This window comes from Eretmochelys imbricata, chromosome 1, assembly GCF_965152235.1.
Source record: "Eretmochelys imbricata isolate rEreImb1 chromosome 1, rEreImb1.hap1, whole genome shotgun sequence".
Classification (NCBI taxonomy): Eukaryota; Metazoa; Chordata; order Testudines; family Cheloniidae; genus Eretmochelys; species Eretmochelys imbricata.
Window position 1 is genome coordinate 13,734,359 of NC_135572.1, and position 15,628 is coordinate 13,749,986.

The window sequence follows — 15,628 nt, forward strand, 5'->3', positions numbered from 1 at the left end:
ATCTAACGTTGCCTACTTGAGCAAAATGCCTGGGATTGAGTCCTCACTAGCCCAGTAATGTCTGGAAGAGTTAAAGAAGAATAAAGGCAGCTTGCAGTATGTTTTCCCCTCAGATATAGTATTTGTGGCACAGTGCTCTGTGGACAGTGTGATATGTGAGCTGAAGGTGCATATCTGTTCAGTTTCAGGCATCCTTATCACAAAACTCATCCAGCAGAATGCTGTAAAGTCTTGAGGGTGTTAATCTGTAATGCAAGGCCAGTGGCAACTCTCCCTCCCTCTCATGGGGCCTGATGCTCAGAAATGAGGGTTCTCAGCACTCCCTCATTTCCCTCCCTTCATTTCCTCTCCTGGGCAGCTGTGTCAGCTGTCAGTTGGATCAAGATCTAGGAACAGGCCAGTTTGAAGCTATGCTTTTGCTCCCAAGTTAGGTGGTGGTCACAGAACTGGTAAATTAAATCCTCCATCACTGAGCTGAAGACACCTCTATTCAATTCTGACAGTTTGCACATAAAAGACGCTATGTTAACAAGAAAGCGTCTCGAAGTGTTGGCCCAGCCACACAACTTCCGTAATGGTAGCAGAGATTGTGGGCAAGTGTGAACTGGAGCTGGAGGTGTAATTTCCATCTTGGATCAATGTACGTGCACTGGCTTTGACTGACCTAGAGTGCTGAAAATAGCAGGGTAGCCCCAGGGGCCTGGGTGGTGACTTGGGCTAGCTGCCCAGGTACAACCTGTCCAAGCCCACAGATAAGTCCTCACACAGCTCACCGTGCTGCTGCCTTTGCTGCTACGGTTACACCTCTATTTTTAGTGCACGAGCAAAGCTAGCACATATGTCTGCCGGAGCTGGAAATTACACCTCCAGCTCCCGTGTAAACATACCCTGTGTGTAGGCAAACAAGGAGCCATTCTGTGCTCAGCTACAGCCGCACTGAGCCTCTGCAGCCTGCCTCAGTCAGAGCAGGGAGGCTGACCCCAGTCAGCAGAGCCACCCTTACTCTAAATGCTGTCTGCCCTCTCTCTCTCCTCCCTGTTTCAGGAACCCTGTTGACCACTCCACAACACACTGCAATTGGAGCACATCCAGTTTCTGTGCCAACGTACAGGGCTCAAGGAGCCCCTACCTACAGCTATGTACCTCCACATTGGTAAACGTGATGGCCAATCCATGTAAGTGCTGACACATGTCTAATGTGCATGAGGTTTTTAAAATCTTCATTGTAGGCCTTAAAGGTGAGCTGCAAATATCAAGCCACTGTAGCAGAACACGCTGCATGTCCCAATAGTAGCAGTCAGCATAGCATTTACTTTCCCCTTTCTGCAGAACTGCAGATTTTCTCCTTTCTTTATGCCTTTGTAAATACAGAAAAACCTACTAACAGTAGCCTCCAAAAAGCCGAATAGCACAGGGTAATGAAAATGGAGGTGCTCCAGCTGGTGTTCATGCAATGCCAAACCCACCTTTGTCAGGCCTGCACTCTAATGTAAAGCTTTACCGGTGACCTCAGCAATGTTAAGACACAACAACTTCCCAAACGCGTGCAACATGCTGCTGTCAGATGTGCTGATCTCTTGATAGAACTGATACAAAAGCATGTCAGGTCCCTGGTAAGGTTTTGCTTTAGAGTGCAAGTTCGAGGAACTCCGGGCACGTCTTCCTTTTGGATGGCTGTTGGAGATGGCAGCAAAAACCTTACGGAGCCCTGGGGTGTGTTAGCGAGAGTGGTGTTGGCAATATGAAGGTGGAAAGGAATGTACGAGTCTTTCCCTTTCACTTCTGGCCTCCGTGCTTTGAAGGTTTTGGGTGGATGGCTATGTCCTGCCACAGGCTTCGCTGCCACTAAATGTCATTTTGGTTTGCTGCTATTTATTGGGACAGCGTCTCTTGCTATCTGCTGTTGTTCATTTATATATCGTGGTGGCCCTCACAGGGCCCCCATCAGGACTGGGTTCCTATTACTCTTCGGGTCCTGGGAAACCCAGCTGGCTATTTAAGCCATCCCCTTTGCGCTGCCAGACAGCCCTGGGGGAGTGGGGAGAATACCTGGCCCAGCCTGCTCAATTGCCATGCAGCGCCTCTCACAGCAGCAGATGAAGCTCTGAGATTTCCCTGCATGCCACACAGGTGAGGTGAAAGCATTTGCGTCTCAAATTCGTCCTGAGGGCAGTTATCGTAAACAAATCTCTCCTCACAGAATACATTATGTCTGACTAATCTTTCCTGTGAATAATTGTTAGCTGAGAACATCTCAGCTGAGTATTTCTAATTCTGTGTGTGTGTTTAAAATGGATTGTGAGATGCACTGACATTGCTCGAAGGCCAAAGCCCTCTCTCGTTATATCCGATAGAAAACCCATTCAGAGGAAACCTGTCTGCTTCTGCATCTGTGCTTCTAACTTTTTCCTTTAATTCGTTTGTTCTTTTACAGATCCGGAGTCAAACATTGTATGCAACTACTCAAGTCTTACATCGGTGCTGGAGCAACTGTTCCACAGCACCAAGTCTGTTTGCAAGAACAAAACAAAAAGTGCAAGGGTCACTTTATGCATTCTTTAGTGTTTTTGTAAAAGCTGCTTTTTCTAATCTTCTGTCTCTATTTTTTCCTCTTCTCCCCCCAGTCCCACCCAAATTGTGAAACACCACATACTGACACTGAGCAGTAGCCAAGGTCTCTCTTTGATCCTCTCATTTTAAAGTTCAGAATATTCACTTTTCTATGGTGCCCCATTCAGTGGTGCAAAGATCCCTGTTGGTTGGTTGGTTACTTTTTGTTGTTGCCGAGAGTCTGTTTTATTTGACTAGTAAGAGCAATTGATGTTCAGGGTACTATGTGAAAAGCACATCATTGGTAGGCAAGTTTCTTCCAGTTTGGTTTCTTTTTTTGTTTGTTTGCTTAATAATATAAATTATTCAATTTTCCATAACACATTACAAGAAAATTGGTGTCTTCCAGATAGGTGTTGTGGTAGGCTATAATTCATTCTCCGCATATAAATACTGAGCTCATTCCTTCTTCTGTAGGATTAAGGGAATATAAACCTTATTAGCGGCATCACACACTTGTCTTCGGAAACAGAAAGACTGTTCACCACCAGGGGTTTGTCTGCTTTTTAAAATTGGGGGAATATACTCCATACAATGAGAATAGAGATGGAGGGGAGATACACACTGCCATAGGAATTGGATCTTATTGGGGAAACAAGACACCCCCTGTGCCGGTCTGTATTAATTTCACTGTGTAACAGACAGGACGGTTCCTTTCACTTGCTAACACAGATGTATGCTAGGCAGTTGTAAAAGGAAACAAAGGGATTTCCAGTTGTTAGTTGTAATAGCCTCCACAGGGGCCAGCGATTTGGGAAGAGAAGTGGAGAAGCTGGTGGAGAAGAGTGTTTAAGGTCGAGCTAGGGAGAATATAGGTCTGCTTTGCCCTGCATCCACTCCAGGCTCAGTCACACCAGTGTGAGGTTTGTGGCTATATCAAGACCTCTTTTTAGTTCAAACTCACTTGGGTGCAATTTGTATCATGATGTAACTTGGGTTCTGAAGCAGGTGAAAGTGTCTCCAGTCACTTTGATTGCTAATTGAGCGCAATTACTGTACTACTGGGCAGATCATAACAGTAAATTGGGGTGCCAGTCTTGTTTCTTTGTATACAGTTTAACTCCATAGTAGTCACAGGGAGAGCTTTATCTGAACACAGTTTCTTACATTGTAGAGAACAATAGTATTACAAGGCATTCGCCAGTGGATGGGATGATACAGGGTGCTAGAGGTCACACTGCTTTGAACAGAAAAGAATAGGAAATATGGTGACTAACATGAAGCAATAGCAATAAATTTGTTGCCTTACTAGCTAAAAGGCACTTACCTGGAGGAGATGGAAAAATGAGGGCAATCAGTCATTTAGTTTAATTAGAAACTAAAGGCAACAGGCTTGCACAGCCAATGGGACGTGAGCAAGTCACTGATTTTTTTAACCCTGGAATTCCCAAAAGGGAGAGCTGGTGTCGTCAGCCATGTGTCATTTCCATTTTGTTGGCTTTTTGTGAGGTGTCTGAGTAGAGCAATAAGGTTTTGCAGAGGGAAGGAGGCAAGAATACAAGTATTTAGAAATGATGGTGAAGGTACCTATGATTTATTTTTCAGTTATTATCCCAAAACACAGCACACAAGACAGAGGAGGTGTTGTTTTGTGTTTTGTTTTGGTAGAGAAAAATGTTGCTGTTTTTTCTCAAGCTGTGCCAAAAGAGTTCCATTCACCCAAAGGCATGTGTGTCTGCAGCTCTGATTTCTCTGGGCCTCCAGTACAATGGTAGTGGGCCCATCTAGAGTCATGTTTTTAAAAAGAATCGAATTAACAGAAGTATTGATGGGGAATAATTTCTTGTGCAGCCAGCAGGCCTGGACTCGGTCCCCAGCCCAAATTAATGGTGTTGGCCAATCATAGTTAAATGTCTGTGCTAACCGCTGGACTTGGATCATGCATACACTGGACCTTTACCTTTAGCTAGGGATGACAAAAGAGTAATTTGCAAGGGGGAACCTGTTTGGGGTTTTTCCCCCAGCTAATGATTCTGTTCTTCTAGATGCCAGATCGTAGAATCTTTTTTTAAAAAATTAATTATCAAGGCTTTCAGCAGCAGGTTAAGGCTCCAGTCCAGTACAGCGCTTCAGTACAGCAGTCATCCCATTGAAGTTTAAAGTCAAGCCCGTGCTTAAGTACTTGCCAGCTGAGCATCTGCAGCTCTCATTGAAGTCAGTTTTGGGAGCTGCTGGGCATCAGCACCTTGCAGGAGCCTGGTTTTAACTGGGGCATGTCGGGGCTGCTTTCTCTGCTGCTGGTTTTGTTGTTGGTGTTTATCCTGGTCTTTTACCAGATCAGATGGTGTGTCAGCAACTCTGAACCGGGAGTTTATTTTTTTGAAGGAACTCTTTTTAAAGGAGTCAAGCTCCGATTCTCCTTCCCTGCCCCCAAAGCAAGCAAACTGGCAAAGCCGGAACGCCGTCATTTTAATCACTTGTATTTTTTATTTTTAAACCAATCATGGGGGAGGGGGAAGCAAAATTTCATAAGAATTTATACCGTGTGGTACTTTGTGTTGCACTTTGATTTTGTAAAAAAGAAAAAGGAAAAATAAAAAAATTAAAAGAAAATATTCAGTGTTAACCTATGTAGCTTTGCAAAGTCCGGTCTTAGGGTTAGTACTTAAAGGGGAATGTGTGTTTTAACTGACGTAATTACTGTACTTCATTCTTTCGCTGTTTGTAACTCACTGAAATTAAATCCAGGCAAATATCAGGGGGATTTAAGAGCACTCAAATACCCTTTTGCCCTCACTATATTGTAGGTTTCCTATTAAAGTGACTACATATCGAGGTTCATCTGTCAGTCGTGTTTAAACATGCTGTACTGAACAGGTACCATACAATAAACTATGCTAGTAAACATGATGGTACTAGAATTTACAGTCTCAAGAGCTGTGTTAGCACACTTTGGGCTATATAAACTAGTATGTTTCAAAACAAACATCCTCAAGTAGCTATTGTTCTATTTGTATGTAATATACGCTGTTAATTCAGGAAGCAGTTAAGATAGGATCCCTAAAATGTCACAATCCCCTTTTTCATGTCTAAAAAGAAAATACTAAGCTTTTTATTAAAAAGAGAGAAAACACTCAATTTGGGTTTGAAAGCTTCAGTGTGCCTAATAGAGCACAGAGAAATCATTCTAGATTGACAAAGAACTCCACGTTAGCTGTTTGTTCAAAGGACGTTTAACTTCCCCAAAGCAAAGCTCTGCATTGCAGTGTTGAAGTTTGGAAAGCAATTTAGGCCTAAAACTGACCTATTTTCCATTACTACTGACTAAGGTTCTAAAGATAAAGAGGAAATCCCTTTGTTAAGGGGAGAGAGATACTGATATGTGTTGCCATTAGTGAGATCGGCTGAGTGTTTTTTCGTCACTTGGATTAATAGCAGGTCTATTCCATCTGACCATGTTATGCATGGGCAGAAATGTCCGTTAGCACAATTGGAGTGCAAGGATGTAGAATCTATATAGCCTATCTATACAGGTAGGGAATACCTTTGATTAGCCACCACATTGTATAGATGCTGCCAGGGTTTTATTTAGGGTTTTCCCATAGAGAAGAACCTCAAACCTAAACAGTCACACACAGGTACACATTATAGAGTTTGAGTTTTATTGCTATATTCTGACTAGTACATTGCAGGATGTTGGATTGCAGTGCCTGCTAAAGTATGCAGTAGTTCATAACGACCATTTTACCTCTGAAACAGTAATTGCTTATAAGGAGGGACCCAAATGTAAACACTCCTGACGTTTAAGAAGGTTCAGAATCCAAACCCAGGACCAAATTTTGCAAAGGGCCTCTGTCCCTAACGATGGTTCCCAGCTAAAACTCTGGATCCACTCACCCCATGAGTGTGTTCGAAATCTGGATCTAAATGTTGTGGCTTGTGCCCATTTCCAGTTCCCAAATTGACTGGCTTCTCCAGTGAAGCCCTGCTACCACGCAGTTCTTTAATACCTTGCCCTCGTCTGAGCAAAGGACAAGAGAGCTCATGTCCCCTCAGATAGGCAGGGGCTGCGAAATAGATCACTGCAGCTGCAGGCCCAGAAGAAGCTTCTGGGCACCAGAGTTTTTAGTGCAAACTTGACTTAGCTGCTGATTGACCACAGTCACTGCCTTTGATTGACACACATTGGAAAATGGAGGCAAGATTATTTGCAGAAATACGGCTGTTATTTGTCACCAGCTTTATAAGCAATGATTGTGGGTGCACTAGAAAGTTACAGTGTATCATGGAAGTGGCCTTACAGTGAATAACTGAAAACATCTGCAAGTGGCTAAGTCCAGTTTAGTTATTTCATAACATGCAGGACAAACACAGAGCAGTTGTTCCAGGCGTCATTATAGAGAAGAGCTAGGAGCGTATTGGTCCAGTATAATAAGGAAATTGCAAAACAGACCTATCACGTGATTGATTTTCCTGGTGTCTGACATCCAAGGTTAGGAGAGTGCCAGGAAAAGCTGACTCTGCAGAAGAGTGCTGGGGTATTTCAGATCATGAACAAGAGACCAAATTCCAAAGTTGCTTTGTTCTAGCTCCCAGGACAATAGATTCTGCCACGGTGTGCTCCCACCCCCACTTTGCTGTTTTTTAAATACTATGGATGTGCTCTTAGTTCAGTTCCCTAGCAGAGAGAGATCCCCGTGACAAAGCCACTAGCCTGCGGAGTACCAACGAATACCTTTGTTGGCCATCTGCTTTGGAAGGGCTGAGAGAGGCTGAGCTGTCTGTTCATCCTTAGAGAGGGGCTCCAGAAGAAGACTCAGGCACACTGGTGGGGAGCAGACTGGGGGAAGCCTGCGCTGCCTGGCACCGTCCAGCCTCATTCGAGTTCACTTTCAAACAAGAGAGAGGGGCTAAATTCCAACCAACAAAAAACCCTCTGACCCCTATTTTAGTTTTAATAATGTTATGGTCAGTTGCAACACTAAACCCAGCGGGCCTGATTCCCACATCACATACAGTGGTGTAAATTCAGTTACTCTATTAACTGAAGTGAGATTACCCTGGATTTATACCTGCAACGCTGAGATCAGAAACTGACCTGGTGCGTTCCCATTTGATGCTGAAATGAGGGCCTCCCATAGCAGGGTTGAAAGGACCCCCCTCCTAAGTAGTAAACCATTTGCAGGAGGCCAAAAAACCCCAGAGGACATAGACCCATACTGCATTTTAGACATAGGAGCTAGATGGATTGAGGTGGCAACCCTAAATTCTATTGGAGAGCAAGACATTTCAGCTCAATCGCAGAGCAAGATTAAGTCTAGTAACTGCGGTGAATGCCAGTACTGACTCCAGTCCGGGTGTACCAAACCGAATAGTGCCCATGGGATTTTGCTGTCCATGCCTGGAAGTAAATCAAAGGAGCTTAGCTGTGGAGTGAAATTACAGTAGGCTGATGATTAATTTGCATTTGCCTGGTCTCTGCTTGGATGACAACACTTCTGGTTGTTGCAGTATCGGATCCCATCTGTAAACTGTTATCCTAGAAATATTCCATTGTCATTTTTTAAATAGAAGTGTCTGGGAAATAACAAGGCCAAGAAACATTCCAAAGCTAGTAAAAGCAGAAGGCAGGGGGCCTCCTTCCTGCAAGCAGTCAAGTCTTCTGTAGTGGTTCTGTTCCTTTTGTACTTGTGTTTGATTGCTGGAAAGAGGGACCTAGTTTAAATCAATTAAGGATAGAAAAGCAGGAGACCATCCAGTAACACACAACAATGAAGATATATTTTTAGTGGAAAGAGAAGGGAGCCAGAGCTAATGGCTGTGCAGGTGGACTGATTGAAATGTGTTTTCACATGGTATAATCCTGTAACAAATGCAGAGATTAGGACTTTGGCAGTGGTTTAATGAGAGGATTGCCTGAAATATTGGTGGCAGAGAAGCAAGTCCTTGCCTGCTATAGAGTGGTCTGGTGGTCTAATGCTTAGGGGTTCCCTTCCAGCACATTTGATCTGTCACGGCTGTGGCAGTGATCTGGAGTCTGGCTGCTGATTCCCTGTGTTTGTGAATTACACTTTCAGTTGGCCCGAAAGATCCTGCTTAATATGCTGATTTAGAGTTTCAAATACAGTCATTATATGTCCACCTTGCAGGGGGAAAGTAGGCATCATGGGCCACTGAGTCTCGGTCTTTATCGAGTCTTAACTTAGGTGAAGCTCTCACTGAAGTCAGTGCCTGATGAGGGACTGCAGGGTAGGCTCTGTGGGTGGGATTCTGGTATGGGACAGAATTTTAACATAGAGGCTCAGACACTTTTACTCACAATGAAAATTGCCTTATTCCTTGAATAGTTCCACTGAAATCAGTGGGACTAATTGATAAGAAAGGCGCTAGGATCTGAAAATCTGGCCCACGTGTGAGTTAACTGCAGTAATTGGGATCCAATATTTAACACACGGACTCTTTGCTGGAGCACTGCTTATATAGATTTCATTTTGATTGAAAGCAGTTGAGTGGAGGGAGAAGGGGGCCAAAGGGCTATGGAATTGCATCTCTGATTAACTGGGAAGAGGGTTATTGTTGGACCAGTGCAGAAGGGGTTAAAATGCATTCACATTTTGTGGTGATGCGTTACCTCTGTTGTGACTGTTTTTCTCAACTTTAAAGGATACCGTATAAATTATATGGTGATTAAAATCCCACGGAAACGGTGGAGAGATGAAAGCATTGTAATGAAAATAACGATCAAAGTTCCAGTTATGTCCATTAACCAGTCTCTTATATACCTTTGCTTTAAGACATGTACTGTAATGCAAGACTTGAAAAAATGCATATTAATAGTTGTGCTGGCCCAAATCAATGTCAAAGAACCTTGGAGCACATACAGAATGTGATTCCAAGAGACTCAGCTGTGTGTACGAGTATTTGCTCCTGTATTTTATGAACAATAATAACCTAGTAAATCTTTTGGCAGTTCTGATATGTAATTTAAGCGCTTTTTACCATACGTGTTATTTAAGTTTTTGTTTTAATGATTGATGTTTATTATTCTTAACTAGAGGAACTTTATGGTTGAACTGAAGTTGGATGCTTCTTTGAGCTACAGGGAGCATTTCAGAACACAAGTCTGTGGGCTTTCATTTCAAACGGGAGTATGCAACATTTCCTAGAGTGCGAGGCAAAAACTAAGTGACCAGGACACAATCATCCCAATTAAAATGTCCATTCCTAAGGTTTATATTTTCCTCACCCCTTCCTTCCCGTGTAGCTATCCCAGCTGTACAGTAAGCCAGGCTGCGTCTGATAAAGGTGTTGGTTGATTTCAGTGGCGAGAGCAGCCAGGTGTCAGAGCATGTATGATGTGTATAGCACGTACCTCACATACCCTCTTGCACTGAAGGAGAAATTCCCCAGAAACACATAAAACAGGGCCCCAATCCTGCCAACAGCTCCACACAACAAGCCCCTTAGTCTTCACAGGGGCTCCATGCAAGCGCATGGGTCTGCGCCTGCAGAGGTGCTTGCAAGATGAGGGCCCCAGACAGAAACGGTGTCAGATCTGTTTTATGTTGTAAGGTTAACATTGATCTAGAGTCCAGACAACATGTTAAACATTTCCCTACAGTCAACTGTCGTCTTGACTTCTTCAATTCCCTAGTACTAATTTAAGAAAAATCTTCTAGGGACTTCAGATTACATATTCCAGTGTTTTAGTGCTATGTGGACATTGTTAGTCAGAGAAGCCGACGAGAAGATGAAATCTGGCCTTGCTGTTTTAGAAAGGAAAACCAAGCTGGAAACACATTTTATTTTTGTTTTTTGAAGAAATCAACCAGCTTAAAATAGCAATAAGAACCATCAGGCAATCTGTAATTCCAATTTTCTTTTATTTAAAATATTTTCAGTCCAAGTGAGCTCTTCATTTAAGTTCACATGCTCAGTCACAGAGTTGTAAGAAATGTTTAGACCCTACCTTGCCTTAGGGAGCAGTCTTTTAAATTCATGCAATTTGTGTTTCCTGACTGTTTATTTCTCCATAAGATAATTGCACTTCATTTGGAGAGAAACCATTAGATGGGACCATTTTGATTTAACGTCTAAGGGCCACATTAACATTCCTGAAATGAGTTGGGATTGTGTCCGTTCTCCCTTAGTTTTCTTGGGGCTCTGATCCCGCAAACTCTTAAACACTTGGACCCATTTTGCTTGCGTGAGCAGTTCCATTTCACTCCTTTGGGCTCACCCCCAAGTAAAGTTACTTGCCTGCTGGAGGGTGTGCGGGATCATGCTGGATGTTTTCTGTGCCATGTGCGATTGAATCTGATTTTTAAAGAAACGGCTCTTTTTCTTCAACAGAGATTGTTTGCCGGGGGGGGGAACTGAAGAGGCATCTTCTGATTGACATTCATGTGGGATCGCTTAGATTCTTTGGTAATCAGGTAATAATCTGTTATGAGGATTATCTCTACGTCTGTGAAAAGTGGGAGCGTCAAACTATACAGTATAATTACAGCTTTTCCCTGTTGATAATGGTAAATTGCCGAGTTTTTTTAAAAATCATTATGTAACATTTCAACCCACAATATTTCTTCCTCTTTATATTTCAAGAGGTTATAGAATTCCATCACCCCCACCCACTCAGACCACCCACTCCCCTCACAGATCCTGACTTTTCCTTTACTATGACTATTAAACCACGCTTGTGTACTAGTCCCCTTGGGTCCACGCCTGTGCTATGGGTGAGTGCTTCCTATGCCATGACCTGCAGCAAACCATCCTGGTTTGGCAAAGTGCTTAAGCATGTGCTAAACTTTAAGCACATGCTTAAATCTTTTTCACTTTAAATTAGATTTAGGCATGTGCTCAAGTGCTTTGCTGAATTAGGGATTGACTCAAGCGTTTTGCCAAACTTGGGTAACTGGGGGCTGAGGGTGCTCAGTGCTTGGTAGAATCAGGATCTTTGATAGATCAATTCACAAGGATAACCGCTGTCATCAGCTATGGTGAGGAATAGAAGTGGATGCATTTTCTATTACTGATGTCAGCCAGCCTTAAATTTGCATGGCTCAAGTTGTCTCTGATTATTACTTACTTTGTCTCCCCTCCTCCTACCCCCATTTGTATCATGTTCACTTACAAGCAGGACAGAATTCTGCACCTTTTTGCCATTTTACATTTGCGTCCTAAACATGACTGCCAATACAATCCATGCCAATACCCAGGAATTGTTTAGATTTCATAGCACATAACAGAGAAATATTGCTCTCGGAGTGTGTATTATTTTTGCTTTTTTCTGGATTTTTTTATAATTTTTTAAATTAATTTTGAACAACAGTACAGCTTGGATTACCTAGTTTTAAATTTTATTGGGAACTCTTAAGCAAAAAATGAAAAAAGAAAAAAAGAAAAAAAAAAAGAAAAGTTGAAAAAAAAAGTAAACAAGTCTTCCAAGTTTAAATCAAAGGACTCAATGGTGTGTAAGAAACACGGCCTTGAGTTTAAGAATTGGAAAGCCCACAGCCGCAGCTTGTGAATATGAAGTGTAAATCTGTTTTGGGTTATTTTGTTTTGTTTTGTTTTGTTCTGAAGATCAATTAGTGATCTCCCTGACAGATTTAAGCCAAGAGTTTGTAACTGTATGATATTTACTGTAAGATGTAGAACATTCGATAACTATTAAAATGTTTCCAAAAAAATTGCTGGAAGTTTGTTTCTGGTTTGTGAGCATTTATATGAACGGCAGCTGAGCATTTTTGGGGATTTGTCACGCACAAGAATTCTAGGGGAAAGAATATCATGAATAACTTGGGGCCTTACCCTTTATTGATCTGTCCTACAGAATTTAACCTGGTCAAAACAAAAGGGATCAGTTGAAATTGCTCTCAAAACCTATAGACTTTAATTGAGAATGAGCTCTTTGTTGAACCACCCAATCGGATGCAATAGCAGGACTTTTATCATAAAGCTTTTCTGCTCTGGTTGAAGTGTATGACAGTTTTGCTCCTTGTCACTGTCTGGAGTGGTTCACGGCCGTGAGTGCCAACCTCAGGGCAGACTGTCATGAAGCAGGGCAGAGACCTGGTGATATCAAACTGGTGATAAGTTCTATAATTAGATTTCACCAACCCAGAAACAAATGTGAACTCTTGAAGCACTATAACGGTCTTACCATGGAGTCACAGACAGTCCCCTTGGTCATGCCAGTCTCTCTTGCCACCCGGGCATGCTGGGCTTAGTGATAGTTGGTTGCAATACACCAAAGGTCACAAAAGATTCAGGTTGCTTCCAGTCCCAAGAGACCAGTCACTTACCCTAGGTCAGTTTGTACCTTAGATCTCACACCAAAGACCATGCGTGTAGCCGGTCCTACAGTAAACGAAGTAAGGATTTATTAACTAGGAGAAAGAAACGAGAGAGTTATTTGCAGTTTAAAGCAAACTAAGCTATATGCACAAATGAGTTAGTCTAGGGTTCCAAAAGGTGACAGAGTTGTAGCAATCTGTCAGCACTGAATCTCTTTGAAGACTAACCCAGGTTGACCCTGGGAATCTCTACTTCTGTTTTGTAGCTCCAGCCCTGAGAGAGTCTAAGCTGCAAAAGAGATGAAAAATGTTCTTGTTCACTATCTTAATTTCCCTCTTCCAGAATTCAAGCTGATTGGATGAGCCGTTTTGCATGTAGCCTCTTCATGGGTGTGAAAGGGCAATTAATGAAGTCTTTGAATTGTGATGTCCCACAATGACCCCATTTAGTTCTGATAAGCCTTCTTAATGAGCAGGTGAGCTGGATTGGTTTCCAGCAATGAATGTGTCAGTGCTCAGCTGAGGCCTAAAGCCTTGGCACAAGCTGGCACCTGGGCTGCCAGCATCACACTCCTGACTTAAATGGCAGCAGGAGCACCTATTAAGCATTGCGAAGGTGCAGGCTGACTGCTGGGGAGGAGGATGGTCTTGTGGTTAAGGCAAAGGACTGGAGCTCTTCAGACCTGACTTCTCTTCCTGGTTCTGCCAAAGGCATTAGGCAAGTCACTTTGACACTGTGTGCTTCATTTTCCCATCTGTAAAATGGGAGTGCTACCCTGGGGTGCTGTGGGGTTTGTTAGTAGCACTTGTCCTCCAATCTATACCTTGGAAATTAAATTCTCCCATAATCATACAACTCCCAGTCATATTTATTTCATTCAAAATATTAAAGAGGTGTCTCTCCATATCCAAACCAGATCCAGGGGGACTGTAGCAGATCCCAAGTGCTAATGACTTTGCACTATTACATTTCATCCCATTTCTATTACTCCAGTTTTCAGGGAGTTCTTGTATGATATTCCGGTCCTCCTCAATATTGGCAATACCTCCCAACTTTGTGTCATCTGCAATTATATTGGTACACTCCCACTTTTTGTGCCAAGGTCGTTATTGAACATATTAAATAAGATTGGTCCCAAGACTTATCATTAAGGAGTGTGGATTGCACTCTCAGCAAATTTGCGGATGATACTAAACTGGGAGGAGTGGTAGATACGCTGGAGGGCAGGGATAGGATACAGAGGGACCTAGACAAATTGGAGGATTGGGCCAAAAGAAATCTGATGAGGTTCAATAAGGATAAGTGCAGGGTCCTGCACTTAGGACAGAAGAACCCAATGCACAGCTACAGACTAGGGACCGAATGGCTAGGCAGCAGTTCTGCGGAAAAGGACCTAGAGGTGACAGTGGACGAGAAGCTGGATATGAGCCAGCAGTGTGCCCTTGTTGCCAAGAAGGCCAATGGCATTTTGGGATGTATAAGTAGGGGCATAGCGAGCAGATTGAGGGACGTGATCGTCCCCCTCTATTCGACATTGGTGAGGCCTCATCTGGAGTACTGTGTCCAGTTTTGGGCCCCACACTACAAGAAGGATGTGGATAAATTGGAGAGAGTCCAGCGAAGGGCAACAAAAATGATTAGGGGTCTGGAACACATGACTTATGAGGAGAGGCTGCGGGAACTGGGATTGTTTAGTCTGCAGAAGAGAAGAATGAGGGGGGATTTGATAGCTGCTTTCAACTACCTGAGAGGTGGTTCCAGAGAGGATGGTTCTAGACTATTCTCAGTGGTAGAAGAGGACAGGACAAGGAGTAATGGTCTCAAGTTGCAGTGGGGGAGGTTTAGGTTGAGGAGGGTGGTGAAGCACTGGAATGTGTTACCTAGGGAGGTGGTGGAATCTCCTTCCTTAGAAGTTTTTAAGGTCAGGCTTGACAAAGCCCTGGCTGGGATGATTTAATTGGGGATGGGTCCTGCTTTGAGCAGGGGGTTGGACTAGATGACCTCCTGAGGTCCCTTCCAACCCTGATATTCTATGATTCTGTGATTCTCTAGCAACTTCCCTCCAGCCTGACAGTTCACCTTTTAGCATGACGCATTGTAGTCTCCCCTTTAACCAGTTCCTTATCGAGCTCTCAGTTTTCATATAAATCACCATCTTTTTCAATTTAACTAATAATTTCCCATGTGGAACTGCATCAGTTGCCTTACTGAGATCCAGGTAGATTCGATCTACTGCATTTCCTTTGTCTAATCAGTTATCTTCTCAGAGAAGGAGATCAGGTGGGCCTGGCACAATCTCTCTCTTACAAAACCATGTTGTATTTTATCCCAATTACCGATTACCTCTATAGCCTTTACTACTTTCTGTTCCAAAATTTGTTCCAAGACCTTGCAAACACTTAAGGGCCTGTAGTTTCCTGGATCACTTTTATTTCTTTATTAAAAACAGGTACTCTGTTAGCAATTCTCCAGTCATAGGGTATGACCCCCAAGTTTATGGATTCATTAAAAATCCTTGCTATTGGGCTTGCAATTTCATGTGCTAGTTCCTTCAATATTCCTGGATGGTAATTATCCAGGCCTCCTGATTTGGTTCCGGTAAGCTGCTTTAGTTTAGCTTTCACCTCAGATGTGATCATTTCTACTGCCATATCCTCATTTCTCCATTAGCCACCCTGGCACTACCCCTGAGCTCCTCATTACCCTTATTAAAAACTGAAACAAAGTATTTGTTTACGTGTTGGGCCATGCCTAGATTATCTTTAATCTCCAGCCCATC

General features: G+C 43.0%; 1 protein-coding gene across 3 annotated transcripts in view; it reads left to right on the forward strand.

Annotated features, from left to right (window-relative positions):
- Nucleotides 1-12,244, forward strand: part of FAM168A (family with sequence similarity 168 member A) — a 362,690-nt gene extending 350,446 nt beyond the window's left edge. Inside the window, exons 9-10 of one of the 3 annotated variants that reach the window (XM_077840283.1) lie at nucleotides 1,045-1,175; nucleotides 2,435-2,562. In XM_077840283.1, the coding sequence (XP_077696409.1) occupies nucleotides 1,045-1,157 (113 nt within the window). In that variant the 3' untranslated portion in view covers nucleotides 1,158-1,175; nucleotides 2,435-2,562. Of the gene's footprint in view, nucleotides 1-1,044; nucleotides 1,176-2,434; nucleotides 7,176-10,902 lie in introns of those variants that run through there. The other 2 variants (XM_077840133.1, XM_077840205.1) reach the window with 2 other exon arrangements.
- Nucleotides 12,245-15,628: the final 3,384 nt, after the last annotated feature.